The 23,312-nt window shown below is 36.9% G+C and overlaps 1 protein-coding gene and 1 pseudogene across 3 annotated transcripts; one reads left to right on the plus strand and one right to left on the minus strand.

Annotated features, from left to right (window-relative positions):
* Nucleotides 1–4,887: 4,887 nt before the first annotated feature.
* On the plus strand, nucleotides 4,888–9,724 carry LOC132185206 (uncharacterized; annotated as a pseudogene).
* A 5,404-nt stretch (nucleotides 9,725–15,128) lies between these two features.
* On the minus strand, nucleotides 15,129–19,432 carry ECT8 (evolutionarily conserved C-terminal region 8). Of its 3 annotated transcripts, none has more exons than XM_059598200.2 (9): nucleotides 19,096–19,432; nucleotides 18,893–18,963; nucleotides 18,258–18,423; nucleotides 18,083–18,159; nucleotides 17,503–17,946; nucleotides 16,868–17,422; nucleotides 16,543–16,755; nucleotides 16,292–16,444; nucleotides 15,129–15,809 (listed from the first exon to the last, which is right to left on the minus strand). In XM_059598200.2, exons 2-9 carry the CDS (start codon nucleotides 18,941–18,943, stop codon nucleotides 15,711–15,713), a joined length of 1,758 nt encoding a protein of 585 aa, XP_059454183.1. In that variant the 5' UTR covers nucleotides 18,944–18,963; nucleotides 19,096–19,432; the 3' UTR covers nucleotides 15,129–15,710. The 3 variants fall into 3 exon arrangements, with proteins under 3 accessions (XP_059454183.1, XP_059454184.1, XP_059454185.1); XM_059598201.2 differs by having other exon boundaries at nucleotides 15,130–15,806; XM_059598202.2 differs by lacking the exons at nucleotides 18,893–18,963; nucleotides 19,096–19,432 and having other exon boundaries at nucleotides 15,131–15,809; nucleotides 18,083–18,170; nucleotides 18,258–18,348.
* Nucleotides 19,433–23,312: the final 3,880 nt, after the last annotated feature.

Here is a 23,312-nt window from a genome sequence, read left to right on the forward strand (position 1 = left end):
ATGGACTAGTTAATTAAATCAATTTGGATGATCGCGTCTTAAGTTTAATAAGAGTAACAAAAGAAATCCACACTGGGTTCTTGGGTTAATCAACATAGGGAACCGGGAGTAGACTCCCATGCCCTAGGCCTCATGTGTTTGTCGTTTTCCACAGATTTATACTTTCTTAAAGAACAACTTAGTAGACACCCATGCTAAATCCTTTAAGAAAGAAAATAATTAGAGTAACCCAAGAACCCGGTGTGGATTTCTTTTGTTACTCTTATTAAACTCAGGACGCGATCATCCAAATTGATTTAATTAACTAGTTCATACCACATGCATATAATGGCCAATCACATACATATGAGGAATTCAAGAAAATAGGAATTAATCAAGTTAAGCAACACAATATGATTATCACAAAGGCGCCAATATTGAAATATTAAATAAGCATAATTAGGGCTTCAATCTAGCCCTCCTAAAGAGTTAGTTATACATGATGAAAATAAAACTAAAAAGAAAAAGGAAAGAAAGAACCGAAAGGTAGCATCCAATTCCTCTCCCCAAAGTTGTGTCTCTTCCAAAATTGTCTCCTGAATTGTGAGGCCTAGAGGTCTATTTATTGGGCTTAGGACAGTCCTAGAAGCCCTAGTAATCCTAGGAAATTCGGATATTTAAGTCATAGTCCAATTAGGATAAAGAAAACCTAAGTCCAAATCAGAATAGAATTCATCCAGAATTGCGTTCTTATCTTGCAGGGTGATTTTTCTATAGTGGTGCTCTGAATTAGGAAAATAATATTTCGCAATGATTGTAGCATTTACAGTTAGCTTTCTAATGCCACTTGAATCACCTCAATCGGATATTTGAGCTGAAAGTTATGGTCAAAATACCAAGATGTATGTAAAATCCAATTTTGAATCCAATCCGATTTTGACTTCAATTTGAAAAATTCCGATTTAATCCTTTCATTTATTTGATTAAACTTAACCAAATCTTCTAGGTCTTCCCAATTTTCCCTTTAAGCTTTGAACTTTTCTGGAAACGCTTTCTTTTCTTCCACGACCTATGAAACAAAGAAAATACAAAAAGGAAATAAAATAGCACAAACTAATAAAACTAAGGAATTAACAAATATAAATTAAGGGGCTAAAATACATATATTTTAGCAGTTATCACACCCCCAAACTTACATATTGCTAGTCCCTTAGCTATACGAAACTAAAAACAAAATGGAAAACAGTAAATAAAAAAGATAAATTCATCTTTCGTAGGATGTACAATTGCATTTAGCATATGCAACAAGCCTTTTAAACCCCTAAGGATTCCCTAGAGGACGAGTGAAGTCTCGTGAGGGTTTTCCATAAATGTTACCCACAAACATCATGCAAGAGTTCATGTTATTCAAAAAATTAAAGTATCGCTCAAAAATCATGATTTTCTTTCACTAGCACGCTTAAAAAGATAAACTCAATCTTCACAATGAATTGGAATTTTAAAATTTAATCACTTACAAAAGACATGCTAAGGCATCACAAGTTCGAAACAGTGTAAAGTGAATTAGCACATAAATACGAAGCTTCCAATTATTTCCAATGTGCGATGTCTCAATATCTCAAAGTTCACTAAAATCCCTATTAGAATGAACAACAATGACATATTTTTCTTTTCTTTTTCTTTTTTTACTTTTTTTATTTTTATTTTTTATTTTTTTTATTTTTTCTTTTTGGTCAAGTTGTGCAATGTTTGGTTCCATTAAGCTTTCAAATTGATCCATGTAGCGAGTGTGAAGTCAATGACTCCCAAACCAGGTGGTTTTAGGGCATTAGGTGTGTTAAGTGCCAAAATATCCATATTTTAGCCCTTAAACTTCTGTGTGTTAATTCCTTAATATTGTTAATTTGTGTTATTTTAGTTCCTTTTTGTGTTTTCCATGCTTTAGTAAGCTTTTGGAAGAAAATGAAGTAAATCTTGAAGATTTGGGCTTAAAGAGAGAAATTGGGAAAAGTTGGAGCGCCTGATAGTGCGATCGATCGCAGGTTCCCTGCGATTGAGCGCACTACCAGAGAAGACAAGTAGCAAATCGGTCATGTGCAATCGAGCGTACAGTAGAAGAGGCTCGATCACAGACGTGCGATCGAGCGCACACGGGTTGCGATCGATCACACCCATGCGCAGGAGACACATCAAGAGTGTGGCCAGACTGCTAGTATTTCCATATTAGGGTCTTCCAACTCCCACTTGTAATAGGAGTAAAACCCTACGAATTTCCTAGGTTTACTAATGTAACAAGGACTTCTAAAGCTTATAAATAGACCGCTTAGCCTCTAGGAATAAGTGTGGAGAAAAGAGGCACAAGCTCTGAATAGGAACTGAAGGCTACATCAAAAGGAGTTTGGGTTTTCTTCTCTTCCACCGTTTATTTTCATTATGTAGTTTATATTTTTAATTAGGGCTAGATTGAAGCCCTAATCATGTCCTTTTAAGATTGCAATATTGACGCCTTTGCTACAATTATATTTTGGTGTATTTAACTTGATTAATACCTGTTATTTTATATTCCTCATATATGTTTGTCTGGCCAACATATGTATGTTGTATGACTAGTTAGTTAAATCAATTTGGATGACTGAGTCCTAGGTTTAATAAAAGTAACAAAAGATATCCTTGCCGGATTCTTGGGTTAATCAACATGGAGAACCGGGAGTAAACACCTATGCCCTAGGCCTCGTGTGTTTGTCGATTTCCACAAATTTATGCTTTCTTAAAAACAACTTAGTAGACACCCATGCTAAATCCTTTAAAAAAGAAAAGAATTAGAGTGGACACTCATGCCTAATTCGTTGCTTAGGAAAATCAATAGTTTAAGGAGTAGACACCCATGCCCTTAGGTTGACAAACATTAGATATACCGGTATAATTGGCGCATTGGCATATTGTTATCTTAATTAGTCTGATTAGTGGTGGATATCAAAACCCTAATCCATTTTAGTTTTAGTTTATCTTTTATTTTATTTCTTTATTTTGACTAAATTATGACAATTGAGTTTTATCTATTAATTAAATAGGAAATTACTTCTAAACATAATTTACCAATCCTTGTGGGAATGATCTTGTATTTGCCTGCTATACTATCGTTTGATCTTGTGCACTTGCAAGTAAAACGTACTAAGTATTTGCCTATTAATTTAGGTATGTATTTGGCATAACAAGGTGTAAAACACCCCTAAGGACGTACTAACTCGAGTCAAAAAGGCTACGAAACCAAACTAACCATGACATTAATCAAATCAAAATTCTTCACCTTTTGACGTGAACACTCAATGCTTTGAGGCAAGAGGTCCAGTTACTTAGTAAAAAGCTTATCAATGATCATATTTTTTTTTTCTTTTTCTTTTTATCACATAAGTATATATGCCAAAGTATCCATCTAATAAATCATCCAGTTTCACCCAAGACATAGACACACATCAGACGTCATGTCATACCCCACAAATTATGTGCCAATGTGCTTATGTAAGATCAGATCAAACATGTGAATTCTCAACTGTCATAAGCAAGTAACCAAACTTAAAAACTCAATTATTAGATCATGTGTTCAAAATTTTATGCTCACCAATGAAATCAAACCACAATTTTTTCAGATCAACCAAAATTTTAAGGTAAACATGAATATGCATAAATATTTCTTTTTTTTTTTTTTTTTAACAACAAAACAACAAAGCAAACAACATGAAACTGGGACAGATTGTGTGTAAAGTAAAGTGTTCCCATACCCCCAAACTTAAATTATACATTATCCCCAATGTGTCTATAACATGGAAAGAATTTACCTGGGAGATGGACGAACTGTTTGGAATAGTGTGGCTCATAGCACACCCCCAAACTTTGAATTGAAGCACACTTGTCTCTGCAAAACACTAAAGTAACAAATGAAAACAGAAACAAAATAAAATAAAATAAAACACACACAATAAAATAGAATAAAATCAAAATAAAACAAACAAACAAAAATAAAAAGCATATGCTATGGGGTGCCTCCCATGAGCGCTAAGTTTAACCTCTTCAGCCAGACTGTAGTACTTTAAACTTGAAGCACCAATCTTTCCTTCTCCTACACCAAAGGGAATGAATCTTTTCTGTTGCAAGATGCTTCTGAGTGTTTATAGATCTGGGAGGACTACTTTGAGTTTTCTCAAACAATTTCTCATCCGGTGGGGAATCATGAACTGGAATAAAGTAGGAAGAAAACTCAGGGAGCTTCTCTATCTTGATGTCCTTAATTTGCTCATATGGTAGCTCTAATAGACTTCTCTCCTGACCTTTTGGTGTTTCAGGAATAAGAGCCAATGTTGAAGAAATTTCAGTGCTCTCTTCTTTTTCCTGATGTGACTCCTGTGGAACTTCGGTTTGCTCCTCCTTCCCCTCTTCCACTTGATTTTCAACCACCTCTTCACTCCTCAATGTGACAGCTTACTCATGATAGTCGGTGCACTCTTCCTCCATATATAGTCCATTAGGATTTGCCATCAACTGACCTTAACATTCTTCTTCTTTGAGGATATCTGATATTTGCTTGAGATGAGCCTCCATCCTTTCAAATGATTGCATGCGAGAGCTCTCCCTCCTTTCAAATGATCGATTTCTTTCCTCCATTTGGCTAAGAGAAGCTGATATTATTTCTTCTAAGCTGGCATGTGCTTCTTCTAAGGCAGGACTCACTTCTTCTAAGGCAGACCTTTTTGGAGGAGCCGGGCCATAAATGAGGTTAAGAATGCCACCATGGTCAACGCCCAAGCAATTGCTAAGATGCAGAATCAAATCGGATAGATAGCAAATCACTTGGGTGAGAGAGAAAAGGGAAAGTTCCCGAGCCAGCCCTTGCCCAACCCTAAAGGACAATTTATGGTTGGAAATTCCTCCAATCCTGCACATGGGCAGGAACATGGGCAATCCATTGTCACACTTAGGTCAGGGAGACAAGTGGACAATCAAGTAGTTCTGCCAAAAGAGAACCCCAATATGCTACAAGGGCAAGATAGTAACAACAATGAGGGGAGAGATGCTGAGCCTTCTGGAGTTATACCCATTGTTGAGGATCCCCCAAGGATGTTTGTTCCCAAAGTACCCTGCCCAGAAAGACTACAGGCTCCTAAGAAAGGGGGACATTTGAGGACATTTTGAAGGTGTTCAAGCAAGTCCAAATCAACATCCCATTTTTGGATGCCATCTAGCAAGCGCTGTCATATGCCAAGTTCTTCAAGAACTTGACTACTGTCAAGATAAGGACGAATGTCCTGAAGAAGGTGTTTCTGACTGAGCAGGTCATCTCAATCCTTCAATGCAAGCTGCCCATCAGGTATAAGGACCCTGGGTGTCCCACCATTTCTTGCATGATAGGAGTCAGCCGGATTGAAAAGGCTTTATTGGACCTTGGAGCAAGTGTGAATCTTCTGCCCTATTCAGTATACTTACAATTGGAGTTAGGGGAATTGAAGCCCACATCTATGACACTCCAATTGGCTGACAGGTCGATGAAGATTCCAAGGGGAATAAATGAGGACGTATTAATCAAGGTGGACAAGTTCTATTTCCCTATGGATTTCATTGTGCTAGACACAGAACCGGTTCAGAATGTTGGGATTCAAATACCGGTGATTTTAGGGCGACCATTCTTAGCTACGGCTAACGCCCTGATCAATTGTAGGACGAGGGTGATGAAGATTTCTTTCAGAAATATGACATTGGAGATGAATATCTTTGATATCAGCAAGTAGCCACTGGAATATGATGAGGTGAGAAATGTATGCTTGATAGAGGAGATTATCGAGGAGAATGTTAGTGAGTCAAGCATCGAAGACCCCATGGAAGCATGCTTTGCTCAATTTGGAGATAATTTGGACCTAGATAAGCTAATTGAACAAGCTAATGCAATTTTGGAGTCTGCTCCAGTGATGAGCAGTGAGAATGGGGAGACAACAGTACCAGAGCACCCAAAGAAGGAACTTAAGCCCTTACCGGACACCCTTTAAGTATAAGTTCCTCGGTCTAGCAGATTCGTTGCCTGTGATTATAGCTTCAGATTTGGTTGGTTCTCAAGAAGAGAAGTTATTAGACGTTTTGAGAAAACCTAAGAAAGCTATTGGATGGACCATAGACGATATCAAAGGAATCAGCCCCTCAGTGGTAATGCAGAAGATACATCTGGAGGAGAATGCCAAGCCATCGAGGGAGCCACAAAGGAGGCTAAACCCAACTATGCAAGAAGTTGTGAGAGCAGAAGTGATTAAGTTGTGGGATGCAGGTATCATATATCCAATTTCTGATAGCAAGTGGGTGAGCCCGATTCACGTTGTGCATAAGTGGGCTGGATTGACAGTAGTGAAGAACAAGGATAACGAGTTGGTCCCAACTCATATTCAGTCAAGATGGAGAGTATGCATAGACTACTGCAAGCTGAATGCCACTTCGAGGAAGGACCATTTTCCACTCCCATCCATTGATCAGATGGTGGAGCGCTTAGCTGGGCATGAGTACTATTGCTTTTTGGATGGTTATTTTGGTTATAACTAGGTCCCTTTGGACCCCGAAGATTAGGAGAAGACTACATTCACTTGTCCTTTAGGGACGTTTGCCTATCGTCGTATGCCTTTTGGGTTATGCAATGTGTTGTGCAAATTTATTTAGCTCGCAAATGCACGAATCGATTGTAGTTTAATGGATTGCAAGTGCGAGGTCGAACCCACACGGAATTGTATTTTTGAAAGAGCAATTTATTTCTAAACTAATTAAATCCTAATCTAGTTTCAAAAATGGTTTTAAAATTGGGTTTTTTAAAATTAAAAGACTAAACATAAACTAAATAAACTAAGTAAATCTAAGGATAAAGGTACTAAGGTTTAGGAATTCACACTCACCAAATCATAACAACATACTTTATGTTCATCCATATTAATCCGAAGTTCTCACAAATTAAATCATAGATATGTTTTACTATGCTTCAAAGAATTAATCAAAATCATCCCATGTATCAATTCATTGACCAAATCACAAAAGGAATCCAAATTCAATTGAAACACCAGATGTATCCATAGAAAAAATTACAAGGGATATCCAATTTTTATGAGTTAAAAGCCAAGCAATCAATTATATGAAATTATTTCAAATCATCACATGTATCCTTGAATCACAAGAGATATCCAAGAATCATTCCACACAATTGATTAGAAGTAACACAATTGAAATATAAAACCCAATAAAATCGGAATAATAAAAACTTACATAAAAGTGATGTTGTTCTTCATCGGTGAGGCTTCATCCCCAACCTTAGTTGGGAATTTAGCTCCACATAAAAATAAAATCTAAACCTAAACCTAAAGAAAAACTAAACTAAAGAGAAAAGCTGTAGAATTTTGCCTCTGGACTTGTATATCTTTTCTTGAATGCAAAGAAGTCTATTTATAGGCTTAGGGAAGTCCTAGAAGCCCTATTAAACGTAGATAATTCGAAGGTCTGTCTCCAAATCAAAATAGAAGTCTGAAATCGGAATAGAATTCATCCAGATTTGTGTCATTTACTTGTGGGGCGATTTTGGCATAGTAACCTTCCGAATTAGGAAAATCTTATTTCAAAACGAATTCTAGAATTTTGCGTTAGCTTTCCAATGCTGCTTGAATAACCTCAATCCGATATTTGAGCGGAAAGTTATGATCAAAATACTGAGACATGTACATAATCTGAATTTGAATCCGATCTGAAATCTTATCCAATCTGATCTTTTATCCAATTTAATATGATTTAACCTTTTTCTTGGATTTGGTTAAACTTAACCATATCATCTAGGTCTTCTCAAAGTATGCTTTCTTCCAAACTTTGCATTTTTCCCTTTAAAGTTGTAGTTTTTCTTTAATGACCTACAAAACACTAAAAACGCAAAACTAACACAAAATATTAAATAACGACACAGCTAAAGGATTAACTAAAGTAAATAAAGGGGTTCAAATATGCAACATTTGACACTTATCACAATGCACCCACCACTTTGTAGCGGTGCATGATTAGTATTTTCTCTAACATGGTTGAACGTTTCCTTGAGATTTTCATGGACGATTTCTCAGTCTTTACGTCATCTTTCGAGGAGTGTCTGCACCGCCTCACTCTTGTCTTAGTGTGGTGCAAAGTAAAGAACCTTGCGCTCAATTGGGAAAAATGTCATTTTATGGTAAAGCAGGGGATTGTATTGGGGCATGTCATTTCTCATTGTGGGATTGAGATTGTCAAAGCGAAGGTGGATTTGATTTCCAACCTTTCACCCCCACATACAGTGAAGGAAATTTGTTCTTTTCTGGGCCATGCGGGATTCTTGAGGTGATTCATCCAGGATATTCAGCAAGATCGCCAGGCCCCTGTGTAAGTTGTTGGTAAAAGAGACCCCATTTATATTTGATGAGTATTGTAAGCAAGTATCCGGGGCTTTGAAGAAAATTCTGACGTCCACACCCATTATTCAGCCACCCAACTGGAGTGTGCCATTTGAGATCATGTGTGACGCTTCAGATTATGCAGTTAGAGCTGTTTTAGGGCAGCATGTTGATAAACTCCCCCATGTCATCTACTATGTTAGCAGGACACTAAACGATGCACAACTCAATTACTCTACCATTGAGAAAGAGTTTATGGCAGTCATTTTTGCTTTGGACAAGTTCAAATCCTACTTGCTAGGATCTAAAGTCATTATCAACTCGGATCATGGAGCATTGAAGTATCTTTTCTCCAAAAAAGATGCTAAATCTCGTCTCATCCGGTGGATTTTGCAGTTACAAGAGTTCAACATAGAGATTCGAGATAAGAAGGGTTCCGAAAATGTGGTGGTAGATCATTTGTCTAGGTTGATAGTGGATTTCACTAAGGATGCCATCCCCATTTCTGAGACCTTCCCTGATGAGCAATTGATGCACATTGCTCACAATTCTGCACCATAGTTTGCTGATATAGTGAACTATCTTGTAAACTGGCCAAATGCCTTTACATTGGGGGCTACAAGATAAGTCTAAGTTTTTGGCCATGGTGAAGTACTTTTTCTGGGACGATCCATATCTGTTCCAGTATTGTCCCGATCAGATCATTAGGAGGTGTATTCTTGAGCATGACCAATGCAATGTCATCTATTTGTTATGATCATGCCTGTGGAGGCCATTTCAGTGCTCGAAAGACCATTGCAAAGATTTTGCAATGTGGATTTTATTGACCTACCCTTTTTCGAGATGTTCATACATATTTCACCTCTTGTGAGCTTTGCCAGAAGCTAGGGAGTATTTCTAGACGGAATATGAGGCCCCTCAATTCTATCTTGATTGTGGACATTTTTGATGTGTGGGGCATTGATTTTATGGGACCTTTCCCAAACTCCTTTGACTGCCTCTACATTCTCGTTACTGTGGACTATGTGTCCAAATGGGTGGAAGCTCTTGCATGCAAGACCAATGACCATAGAGTAGTGGTCCAATTTTTGAAGGATAATGTCTTTGCTTATTTTGGTACCCCTCGAGCTATCATAAGTGACAAAGGCAAGGATTTTTGCAACAAGATTTTTGAGCAGTTGATGAAGAAGTATTTCATCACACATAAGGTTGCCACCTCATATCACTCACATACGAGTGGAAAAGTGGAAATTTCAAATCGAGAGATCAAGCACATTTTGGAGAAGATTGTGAATCCCAATAGAAAAGATTGGTCTCTATAATTGAATGATGCGTTGTGGGCATACCATACAACATTCAAGACCCCGATTGGCATGTCACCATCCAATGGAGTTGGAGCATAGAGCATATTGGGCCATCAAGCAGTTAAATTTCAATCTTACCAAGGCCGGCTCTTAAAGAAAGCTCCAACTCAATGAATTAGAGGAGCTACGAAATGATGCATATGATTGTGCAAGGTTGTACAAGGCTCAAATGAAGAAAGCTCATGACCAGAGCATTTTGAGACGATTCTTTGAACCTGGTTGGAAAGTCCTTTACAATTCACGTCTGCATATGTTCCCAGGCAAGCTAAAATCTCATTGGACCGGCCCATTCATCATTCGATCCGTTTTTACTCATGGAGCCATTGAGATTTAGAATCCAAAGAATGGCAACACATTCAAGGTAAATGGACAAAGGATGAAACCATTCTTAGAATTGAAGAGTCTAGAGATTGAGACAACATTGTTGGAGGATCTTAGTTATCCGAAGTGATCGTCACCTGCTATGGAGAGTCTGGTTGAAGATTGTAAACATAGCGCTTGTGGGGCAACCCTTGTTCTTTTTATTTCTTGTCATTTGATTTTGTTTGTTTGTTTGTTTTTTTTTTTTTTTTTTTTGTTATGTTTTTCTAGACAAGTGTCTTACATTCAAGTTTGGGGGACGTTCTCTAACGTTATGCCTGAGGTTTTCTTTCCATTCGGTATTGTATTTCTGGCCACATTGGGGACAATGTGTCATTTTAGTTTGGGGGTGGGAAAGACATTACTCTCCATTTATTGTTATGTTTTGTTGTTTGTACGTTTTTTTTGTTTTTTTTCAAGAAAAAAAAAATTGCTATGTTGTTGATTATGCATGAGTTACACTATAACTGTGGTTTGCATTTCATTGGCTTGTTTAACATCTTGAACACATCATGTCATTAGAATCTGAGTCCTTTGACTCATTTTTGGCTTAGAGAGACTTCACATATTTTGAGTTGATCATCACAAGCACTATTAGCATAGAGTTTGTGAGGTATGAGATTTGAATTGAATAGTATGTATCTTGAGATTTGTAGGATGAATTGTTGATAAATAACCTTGGCTTGAAAATAAAATAAAATAAAAATCCAGCTTGAGTTTCTCATTGAGTAACCAGACCTCTTGCCTCATTAAGCATTGAGTGTTCGCGTAAAAAGATGTGAAATTCAAGTTGGTTGATTGTATGGCTAGTGCGGCTTCGTAACCTTTTTGACTTGAGTCATTAAGCCCTTAGGATGTTTTTACATATAATGCCCTAAAACCATCTGGTTTGGGAGTCACTGGCACAACCCTCGTTACATAGGTCAATTAGAAAGCTTAAAGGAGCCGAACATTGCACAGCCTACAAAAAAAAAAAAAAAAAAAAATGCATATCTTAACTTAAGCCTTGGTTATTTTCATCTGATAGAATTCCTATGAATTTTGAGGTACACAAGTTTTGAGTAAATTGAAGCCTCGCGATTTTATGTTAGTCTCACTTTGCACTTATTGGAGCATGTGTTGTCTCAAATGTCCATTTATGAGTGAATTGATTTTAGATGTCTTGATGATATGATTGCGGTGTTTATCTTGTTAAGCATGCTCATGAGTAAGAACCATTTGTTTGTGTTGAAACTTATTCTTGTCAATAATATAATGCTAAAAAATGTTTGTGGGCATCATTGTTATTAAACCCTCACGAGACTTCACTCATCCACTAGGGATGCCTAAGGTTTAAAAGGCTTGTTGCATATGCTAAATGCAATCATCTCTCCATTGACAACAGATTTATGTTTCATGCTTTCATGTTGTTTTTCATTTTGTTTTGCTAAGCGACTAACAAAATGTAAGTTTGGGAGTATTTGATAAGTGCCAAATATTGCATATTTGGGCCCCTTAATTTACATTTGTTAATCCTTTAGCCGTATTATAATATGAAGTTTTGTGTTAGTTTTGTGTTTTTAGGGTTTTGAAGGTTGATAAGGGAAAAGCTTGGAATTAATGCGAGAAATACCAGTTTTTGGGAGAAAGCCACCAAGGAATGCAGTGCCTGTCCCGACGGCCAACAAGCCTATCCGGATGGGGAAAACTCTCAGTAACGCCCAAACCCTAAATTACGGTTATAAATAACATATTTTTCGAGAAAAAACGCACCAAGGGGGTGCCGTTCACTATAGTTTTTGACTTTTTGACATTTGTTTAGCTTTGAACTTGATTCTCTTTGTAAGTTTGTTATTTCAATTCATTTTACTATGCTTTTTGTAATCATGAGAGGCTAAAACCTTCAACTAAGGTTGAAGATGAAGCATCACCATTGATTTATGTTCATACTTTCATGTAATGTTCATACATTTCCGTCGTTTAATTCAATTGATATTCTATTTCAATTCAATTAGTGGATGAAATTTTGTTGATTGATAGTTTGATTATTACTTGTGTAAATATTGGATATTCGATGTGTTACATCCGACAGATACATCGAATCATTTAATTTAAATTGGATATCCATTGTGATTCGTAAATTAAATGGATACATTGAATGATTTGATTTAAATTGGGTATTCATTGTGATTTGTACAATGGATGGATTCGTTGAATGTTTCAATAGATTACTTTTCATGAAACATAGAACATGCATAGGTTATCGTTCTTCAGATGTATGAACAAAACATAAGAGTGTGTCATTTTAATTCGGTGAGGTGAATTCTAAAACCTTAATCTTTTATCATTTGATTAAAAATCATTTTCATTTAGTTTATTATTTTGCAAGAAAAATCACCCATCTTTGGAACTTGGTTAAAATATAATTGGTTTAGATAAAAATTAACTTTCACGACACAATTTCTTGCGGATTCGACGTCACACTTGCATAATCTATATTGCAAACAACTCGTGCATTTGCGAGTATTTTTAAAACTCACAACAAAATGCTATTGGATTTGGTGAAATTTCATATACTCTTTATTGGTTTTAAGCTATGTGAAATGCTATTATATCTCTTCTACTTTTCTTTCTATCGACTTTGTCACTCAACAATTAGCTGGAAGTTGTTGCTTTTCCTTGCTTTTATATTCAAGCTTCTTGATTTTGAGTACGAGTGAATATCATAGTGGAGCTATGGATCATGCTCACGCTCGGAATGGGATCCCTGGCAATACCCATGAAATTGCCCATCAAATTTTTTTTTTTTTAAAATCATGGCCATCCATTCTCATCCAACAACTAGAAATCTGCCACGTGTCCACTTAATATAAAATAATAAAATATTATTTAAATTTTAAAAATAAATATAAAATTTTAAAATTTTTAAAAAATTATTAAAAAACATGGGGTGGTTCGGCCACCCCATTTTCCCCTAGGGGGTGGCCAGCCATCCCAGCTCAGCCTAGGGGGTGGCCAAAGGCCGGTTGGGGGTGGCCGGAGCCACCCCCATGCCCCCAGGGGGTGGTTCGGCACCCCTAAAGGCCGGTTGGGGGTGGTCAAAGCCACCCTCTAGGGCCTCATGGGGGTGGTTCGGCCACCCCCTAGGGCCAAACTTGATTTATGGGTTTGGCCTAGGGGGTGGCCGATCCACCCCCTGGGGCCCTAGGGGATGGCTCCGACCAACCCCAAAGACCGGTTGAGAGTGGCCGAAGCCACCTGCTAGGGCTCTAGGGGGTGGTTCGGCCACCCCCAACTGGCCTTTGGTGGTGGCCAACACCACCCCCTAGGCTAAGTTGAGGTGGCCGGCCACCCCCTAGGGGAAAATGGGGTGGCCGAACCATCCCATGTTTTTTTAAATTTTTAATTATTTTATTTTATATTTATTTTTAAAATTGAAATAATATTTTATTATTTTATATTAAGTGGGACATGTGGTAGATTTCTAGCTGTTGGATGAGAATGGATGGCCATGATTGAAAAAAAAAAAAAAAAAAAAAATTGATGGGCAATTTCATGGGTATTATCGAGGATCCAATCCGCTCATGCTCACCCTCACGAATTCGGCTTGTGTGTTGTAGTTAGTATGCTGTTAAAAAATTGAAGGGCTTAGATTTAACTAAATAATTGAATGGCTCAGATCTATTTCAGAGTTCTAATTTATTAAACTCTCTTTCATCTATGGCTCTTCTCCTTCCTTTTCTCCTTTGTAAAATCTCTCTCTCTCTCTTCCATCCATCATTTTCCTTCCCAGCAAAGTCCAGAGAAAATGAAGCAAGAAAGGATTGAATTTTGCAAAAGAACCACCAGATGGGTATGGAATTTTGTAGAAAAATGTTCGAAATTTTGTGATTCTCACAGTCTTGGACCAAGCTCTTGCCTTCATCATTCAATCTTTATGCCTTTATCTCTCTCTCTCTCTCTCTCCGTGCGTCTGCCTTTCGATTTGCATTGAGATCATTGCCTTTCTTATTCGTAATCTTGTCATCAACTTGCTCAAATGGCAAGGCCATGGATTTATCTTATGCAAAAGCTCTTTCACTTGCTACTGTTCATGCCTTTGGATGTCATTCTTTTCAAATCTTTGAATGAAGATGAGGATGCTCTCTCGTGAGTTATGATGGATGGAAGAGAGAGAGGTTTTACGAAGGAGAAAAAGGCATAGATGAAAGAGAGTTTAATGAATTATAACTCTAGAACAGATCTGAGCCGTTCAATTACTAAGTTAAATCTGAGCCTTTCAATATTTTAACAGCATATGTGCTTAGTTAAAACTACAGCACACAAGCTGGATCCTCTTAAGTTCTGTCTATATTGTTAATTTTTTTTTTTTTTTATTATTATTATTTTATTGCGTTTTGAAAATACATGTTTTTTATTACTTTCAAAAATGAAGTTTGTTAAAGTTAATTGAAAAGGAAGAAGATGGGTTGTTTTGAGAAAAATTCGGTTGGATGCATATATTATGGTTTTGTTTTACGCTAAGATTACTTAAAAACAAAAAAAAACAAAAAAATGAGCTCAACCTGAACTCAAGCTGGTTTCTTCTATATTAGAAAAAAAAAAAGCTGGTTTCTTCTACAAATTCCTTCCAAGTTTGAATGAATTGAGTTTGAACACAGGATTTCAAGCTCAAGCCCATATAAATTTTCAACGAGTCGAGTTTGAACGGTTCAAGCTCAGTTCGGCTAAATGACAACACTATTGAGATGCATATTATAAAAAAGCAATACTATATATTACATCGTCATCATATATAAATGATGTAGTAGTATCCATTAGCCCTTAGATTTTACTTTTATTTTTTAAACAAGAGTTTGGTTCAGGAACGAATTGACTGCCATATTATTATAATAGAATGTAAGTGTAAGTTTTGGGTTCAGTTTCCAAAAACGATTTGGGAAGTTTTCATAAACAGGAAATCAAGTTCAGCATTAAAAATGGAAATTTCCATGTTGTACCCAACACAGCAACCCAATCATATACTTTGTTGAAAATATAAAAAATAAAAATAAAAGCCCCACTTCATTCTGCCTTGCCCAAAATCCAACAAACCCTAATGAGAACCCAAAGACCAAGCTTTCATTCTTTTAAATATTCCTTCCCTTTTTTTTTTTCCTTTTTTTTTTTTTTTTTTAAGAAAAAAAGCCACTTCTACAATATTCCTACATACGTGGATAGCACTAGCCATCTAGCCCGCGAGAGGGCATCTGAATACGGAAAGAGTTAAAAAAAAAAAAAAAAGTAGAAAAGATTTCATGACACCCCATAGCCATGTCAATCAATGGGGCGATTAAAGTTTCTGATATGGTATACAAACAGCTCGTTGGAAGCTAAGCCACCATCTCAATTTTGAAAGGATCAGCCCTTTCCTTGTAAGGGATCACTGAAAATCTTCTAAAAAAAAATCTCCCCCTTTTTCTGAGACTCTTATTTCCATTCAGGTGGCATCGATGATCGATATCAGCAGCTATCGGACCCATTTCAACAGCTTCCAAGACACCGCTTTGTTTCTGTTTCTGTTTTTGTTTTTTTCTTGGGCAAGACCATCAGGTCCAAGTTCCCTTCATATCTTCACTTTGTCTCCGACCTCAGGTTGCTCAATGCTCTTCACAGCAGACAGATCTACCGACTTAAAACTGGTGGTTAATTCTTCTATCTTCTGCTGCCAAATAAATAAACAAAGAATTTTTATTTTTATTTTTATAAGTAAACAACAAGGAATTAAATATTAAAAACAAAGATCAATATAGACAGGCATGTGTGGACTCGAGTACAAGTAATATACAGAACCCCCCGCAAAGGCTCCCATTGTATAGAACAGAATAAATTTACTAATCGGCAAAATTTCATTGGCACAACATCCTGCACTATGCCTACTTGTATGAGGAACCCTTCTTTATTCTTTAATCATTTTGTAAACAAAGAGAATCATTTTCAGAATATTAAGATAAATAACAGCACCCATTAGCCATGGTCCTGACAGGACATATGATTCCTAACCCTCCACCTCCAATTAACCCAACATGGCCACCCCACATTACACGCACTCACTGAAAAGCTTGAATAAGATCAGAAAAGTGAGAAACCAGATTACTTGTTAGAAAGAACAAAGCATAAGGTGGGAATTAGGGAAGAAGGCAAAACCTCCAGATTATAATGTGGTGCAAATTGCCTTGTCCTCTTCTCTTGCATCACCTTCTGGCGGCTTTCATAAAAATCGAAATCATCCAATATGGATGTCTTGGACGCATGGTTCTTAAAAATATTCAAAATTTCAATACCCAGAGAAAATCTCACCTGCAAATGAAAGATGGGCAAACATTAAGCATGGCAAGAATGGCACCCAAAAATTCATTGAAAACCTAAATACTAAGCAACTAATTAGTTATGCACACCTCCTGCGTGTCTCGACTATTGGTAACAGGCTTGTTGTCATTATTCTCAAGTATTATATGCCGCAAATGCACGTTTGGAACATCTTTTATAATATGCCACTTGACAGGGAAATAACCATTCCACTTATCTTGCTGCCAGAAATCCATGTTCTTATTAAAATCAACTCGGCCAATCATCTCTGCTACTCCACAAAACTGACCACTTGCATTAACCTGAACAAAAACAAACAAAAAACCGAGACATTAGTTACTATTTTTGGGGGAACAAAAGGCATGCCAAGTGGAAACTTCTGCATTGGAATCATTATTGAACTCTAGAGCATACCGAAAAGAGAAGAAACACAGGACACTTGCTGCCTTTCTCCACCATAGTCTCTTGTGCATCTTGATATGCACTGTCCAACCTCTTATTTCCATTAGGAGTACTGGCCCACACGTTGTACTTGATGCTCTTATGAATATCATCTTCACTGTAAGATTTGATAACAAAGAAAAATGCACGATCGTATTTGGTGGAAAAGTCAGGAAGGTTATATTGATCCATCCTGATTAGAGAGGTTATGCTGTTACCATTTCCATTCCCATCAGTTTCCAGGGATCCAGCCGCATTACCTCCAGACATCAACACACTTTTTGCATTGGCTGTTCTAGGACCCTGGTTCTGCTCATTAAGCAAACTAATATCACTGACACCATTGACCTTGCTTCTGGATTTCAGCTTCTCTGTGCCGCCCCAACCCCTTCCACTTGCTTTTAAATTAACTGGACTGTTTGAATAAAGCAATCCACCCTTCCTTTGGTTGTGCGCTGAGAACTTTGAACTGGGTAAATAACCTTTAGCGAGCATATCTGACTGGAAAGATGAGCCATGAGGAACGGCCTAAAAATCATTTCAAAATTCATTAACATTGCCACAGGAGGAAAGTATATAACACTACAGAGCACAAAGAACCAGAATACCTTGTTCACTAGTTTTAGCGGTTTGTGCATGCCATGACCAGATGCGACATCCAATGGTGACAGGGTGTTACTAATATCCAGTGGATTGCTAAAGCCAGAAAAGGATTTAGAATGAGGAGCATGGCCATGACTTGGAGAAGATAAATTAGGTTTAGGGCCCAGAAATTCTGGAACTCCAGCATAGCTATTTCCAAAAGATCCATCTCCAACAAGGAGGGATGGATCCCATGCGTAGGGTGATGGTGCCAACTCCCCATAAGGAAGAGTAGTGGGATAATATCCAGGGGAAGCCATGGATGGTTGAAAAATGGGGCTTGAAGGATATGCCTGCTGATCAACGTATTGTCCATCAACACCAATTGTAGTTACCGGCAAGTATGGAGAGTAACTGGGCTGAAATCCCGGCATGATGTAGACAAAAGATCCATTATCTGTTTGCATGACCTAAATGAAGCAAAAGCGAATGTAAGTTCAACTTGTCATGAAATGTCAAATCGAATACGCATGATATTAGTAGCAAGCTAAATTCCAGACTTGAGCATTAATTGCCAGAAATCAGGTCACAGATTGAGATACTCACAGGATACTGAAGTTCCGTTCCATCACCGCCAACATAATAGGCTTGGTTGTCCAACTCTCCATAGGAACCTTCATAACCTGTGAACATGCTATTGTAAGACGTGAAAACATAAATACACAATCAATAAAAAGACAATACTAAAATAGTGAAGTTCATATTATCAGCCACAGCTAACCTGGATAGTAGTATCCATAATAGCCGCTTGTCGAATAAGACATGCCTTGATCAGTAGTAAGGGAATCTTGGTCAACTTCGCTCCCTTTGACACTGCCCATGGCATCTCCTGCAGATGATATACATGATGTTGCATCGGATTGCGGGCTCATATCTTTTGAAGGAGCCTGAATTTATGTACCCAAGTTCACAAATCAGTTGTAATGCAAAAGAGAGACACCATTATCGAAAAAATAACATCCATAGGAAAGCAAATCTCAAAGAATTCAATAATATTTAATACAGACATCACCTATGTGATCAAATACCACACCCTGAAACTTGTAAATTAAGCTTATCATGCATCTCCTATTTACTCCAAAAGTTATTTGATCCAGAAAGTGAGCCCGATTTTGGTTCAACCCCAAATACGATTTCCAAAAATACTTGTTTACAGGAAGAAGCACCAAAAAAAAAAAAAAAAAGAAAAAGAAAAGCGAAACTTTCGTAACACAAGCTTCTTATATCCTACAAAAACGGGGGTTACCAACACGCCAAAACAAAGTTTACTTTTTCAACGATATATTCCATCAACTATAAAAAGAGGCTCCGAAAATTATATTTAAACATCAAGGTTCAGTGCAGTTTTGAGATTACCAGATTGGAATCAGCGACCTCCGCAACAACTCTTTTCGGATTCCTCACCATTTCTTCTAGTAATTGTAAATCTGAATCCGACAGGGAAAATTAAACAAACAAGCAAAAAAGTAAATAAAAATTAATCATTAAAATCACTAGAATATACATAAAAACGCAGAGCTAAGAAAAAAATTATTCAAAAAGAGATTGAATTGAGCTACCAGAGTTCGTTTTCCAATCTCTTTTCACCGCTTCGGATGAATCAGATCGGTGCAGAGACAAAGAGAGAGAAGCACAAAAGGAGCTCCAGAAGAAACGAAAAAGAGACACAGCAATAGCGGGAAAACCAAAAAGCGGAAGGCTCGGGCGGATTTAGATTATGATTTAGACAATTTCCATTACAAATCCACACAAGAAAACAAAATCCAGTGGTTAGGTTCCGGCGGAATCGGAGTTTCCCTCCTTTTGTCTGAAACACCGAGGAATTCGCTCACTCGCGCTGTGAATTGTGAATTGGAATGAGAAAGAAGTTAGAGGGAAATGGACGATGACAATGATTCCATGATATCAACCAAAAGAAAGCATCGCCAGCAATGTGAACGGTCTTTTATTTAATCAATCTGTGGTGCGGTAGGACTAAGCGACGGTGGTGAGGCTCCCACGTCACTCCTCCTTTTCCTTTTCTGTTTTATTCGTTGATTTGCTCAGCCGTCCGATTATCACGAGAACAACCCCTCTCTCTCTGTCTCGTACCCCGAGAAAAACAACTTCTAATAATTGGTTGATTTGTAGAGATTAATTATTCCCAAGAATATTTATTACAATTAAGTAAAGAAGGGTACAAAGAATTAAAGTAATGCTGTTGGCTAATTTTTTTTATAAATTTAATCGTAATTTTAAAATATTATATCAATATTGAGAAAATAAAAATAAAAATAAAAGTGATGGGTAAGATTATTGGAAGAATTATTATAATATTATAGGCTCCTTCTGATATTTGAAGTTGAGGCGGTGCCACCTCAACGGTGGTCCTATCACCTATGGACCGACTTCCCGACACTATGATGTACTCATCGATTTACTTTGTGGACGTTCTAGCACCCACGGCTCATTGTAATTTGTCTGGAAACCATTTTTTTCTTTTTTCTTTTTTCTTTTTTAAGTCAACTTTATTTCTTTACATTAAACAACAGTTTTTTTTTTTTTACTTTATATATATATTAATCAATTTTTTCTCACTTTCTCTTCTCAAAATTCGTTGCTAAATGCGGTTTGCAAAATTACTTTATTGGTGAATGGTGAGGGCCGTCGGGTTTCTCTTCCATGTAATATGAGGGACAATAGTAATGGTCTTTAGACTTTTAACATTTAAAGCTTAGTTCTCAAGAATCTAATTTGATATGTTCTTAATCTATTTTCTTTATAATTTTTTTTATAAAAGTATATTTATTCTCTTTAAATTACTACTTAATATATAATGTCTTCCTTAGCATTAAAAAGTTGTAATGTCCCACCACAAACTACACTTAACCCTTACTATTAAATTTTCTGTTAATTTGGACCAAAAAAAAACATAGCCGGCCATGGAGGTGACCAACTACTAGCCATGGTCTGCTTTTTTTCCTTTCTTTTTTAATTTTTTATTTGAAGATGTATTATTGTTATTTTGGGTCAAGTGTAATATTGCATATAGCCTATTTCTCAGGGTTTAGTGAAAGAAATTGGTAATTTACGAGGGACATTACAACTTTCAAAAGTTTAAAAAGACATTAGAAATTGAGCTAGAGTTTGAAAAAATTAAGTATAGTTTTTTCCTTTTTTTTTTTTTATTTAGAAAATCAAATCAAGAAAACTTCTTGGGAAGACAATAATTGAACTTGTCGCCTACACCCTGTAAAGTTTGGTTAGAATTGTAATGAGTGATGTTGATGATGAATTTAACAATGGTGTCATCCTTCTTATACTATAACTCGGGATTTCCTTCAACCTATTCTAATAAGTGACAAGTGTTATTACCATCAAGGGTGGTGGTTCAATGGCCTAAGAAAATTTTCAAGTGTTCAGGACATGGGTTTTAATTTTTGCAATGGAGAATCTAGTATCAGTCACATTGAATTCCCATGCCCTGGTAGGACTGAATTAGGCTATATAACTCAGTCGAATTTGAGGGAATGCATGCGGCTTTCATCGTCTAGGCCTCTTCTGTGCGGCTCCTAGCGAGTAAGTGCTATTATGGTCACGCCGAAGTAGGATAGCCATAATTAGTTTTCCCGGCCTATTCTTTGAATTAAAAAAAAAAAAAAAAAAAGTGACAAGTGTCATTCAACATATTTGAGTTTCTTAAAATTAATATTTAAGTTTATAAATTAGTAGAATAATAATAAATGACTCTTAAAAAAAAAAAAACCATGTGAGAGATGACACTTGGCACTTATTAGATTAAGTTAGAGGAAATTTTTTCAAACCAATAAATTTGTGTCCCTTTCTTATCCTATAATAATTAATATTAACATGATAAAAAAAATAAAAAAATAAAACTTAATGGGCTAAGAGCCTAAGATTATGTGTTTTCTGTGTGTGAGAGAGAGATGATATGATACGATATGATCCAAAGGTATCAAATCCATACAAAATTGCATCACTATGAAATTGCATGAATTATTTAAAGCGGTGGACCGACAAATTATTGGCAAAGAAGGAACCAAGACTTTAATATGATTAATGTTCCACCATACTTTTGCATTGAATTTTTCAAATATTTGGATTGACAATGAATACCCAAAAGGTTTTTTCTTTTTTCTTTTTGTTGAATAAGCATTAAATTTGGACGTTTCAAAGAAGCCAGATGCGGAGGGAGAAAATCAGAAGAAACGAGAAGCTGAAGCGGCATTATCAAGGTTTGCTTAGAGGCCAAGTATTCACAGCCAACCATTCAAACTACAAGTCATGGCCTAAATAAATGTATTTTTTCCTTTTTTTTTTATTCTTAATGAATTATAAAGAGCCTGAACTGCCACGTTGACCTTTAACATGGCGTGCACGTGTAGTGCTCTATTGACACTGAACTACCCCAAGTTGGATAATACTATTTATCTTTTGCACGAAATTAGAATGCTTGGATCCGAAGCAAAAGTCCTTTTTTATCTTTGAATTATTGAAACAAGTCAAACCACATTGTTGAAGGCTTATGAAACCTAAATGCAACTCAAAAAGTACATCTCGAGTAAATTTGAAGAGAGTATTTACATGGGTTTTCGTTTGAGTAGTTTATAATTATAGAAATGTTATTTAGTAGACTGTTATACAAATATATAATTAAAATGATGTAAAGTAAAAAGGGGTCATTGGCTTTTTATTTTATTTTTAGAGTTATGTTTAGTAGGTCTGATTCACAATTCTTATTTAAATTAGGTACCTATTCTTATCTTATCACTTTTAAAAGTTAATGAATCACGAAAATGACCAAATTGAGTACAATATGTTTATGGTCTTCTTTTTTTTAGTTATGTTTTTTTGCCACAAAGCAGCTGCACTGACATTCTTCCTCCTTCCTCGTACCTCTTTGTCCCGCTTACGGTATGTGACGTCCCACATCGCCTGGGTATGGAGATAAGGATGTGCTTAAATGTATACTACACCCTAATGACACAATATTGCCCGCTTTTGACTCCCCTCGAACTATACTTCCCAGGATGTCACCCATCCTGATACTACTCCAGCAGAAGCACGCTTAACTGCGGAGTTCTGATGGGATTATGACCATCACGGCTTTAAAACGCGTTGTTGTCATTAAGGGTGTAGTATACATTTAAGCACATCATCATCTCCATACCCAGGCGATGTGGGACGTCACAATCACCCCCTCTTAGAACCCAGCGTCCTCGCTGGCGACCCTCATGGGATTAGCCCATTCTTGGTGTCCGCCTGAGCGAGCGCCCGCTAGCGACCTTCATGGGCTTGTGCATACTCCCCCCATCTCAGGCTGGACAATGGCTTTGATACCAATTGTAATGGCCTAGGAAAAAGCGCTAGTCACATCTGCGCTATCATCCCAAAAAGACTAGTCAATTTGGAGTTTTCCCTAGAATTCATTATAAAGCACAGTTTCACCTAGTAACTAGGCAATGTGGGACTTAGCAAGCAACCATGTCTATTTTTATAAACCACACACTCTATGTGGACTTCTTCTTATTTTCCCAATATGGGACCGGGGTATTACAAACTCCCCCTCTTAAATTCCTGACGTCCTCGTCAGGGCCACGTCATGCAGTGCTTTAATACCACATGGCCTGGCGTTACTAGGTTGCTCTGATACCATTTATAATGGCCCAAGAAAAAGCGCTAGCCACATCTGCACTATCACTCCAAAAGGACTAGTCAATTTGGAGTTTTCCCTAGAATTCATTATAAAGCCCAGTTTCACCTAGTAATTAGGCAA

This window comes from Corylus avellana, chromosome 7 (assembly GCF_965113065.1).
Source record: "Corylus avellana chromosome 7, dhCorAvel1.hap1.2, whole genome shotgun sequence".
Lineage (NCBI taxonomy): Eukaryota > Viridiplantae > Streptophyta > Magnoliopsida > Fagales > Betulaceae > Corylus > Corylus avellana.

Excerpts from the sequence above, each read along its gene's own strand:
- ECT8 (XM_059598200.2), bottom strand. The coding sequence starts at position 18,943 with ATGGTGAGGAATCCGAAAAGAGTTGTTGCGGAGGTCGCTGATTCCAAT. Across the intron at positions 17,947-18,082 it reads GAACGGAACTTCAGTATCCT|GTCATGCAAACAGATAATGG; the intron begins GTGAGTATCTCA and ends TGCTTCATTTAG. Across the intron at positions 15,810-16,291 it reads CACCACATTATAATCTGGAG|CAGAAGATAGAAGAATTAAC; the intron begins GTTTTGCCTTCT and ends TTTATTTGGCAG.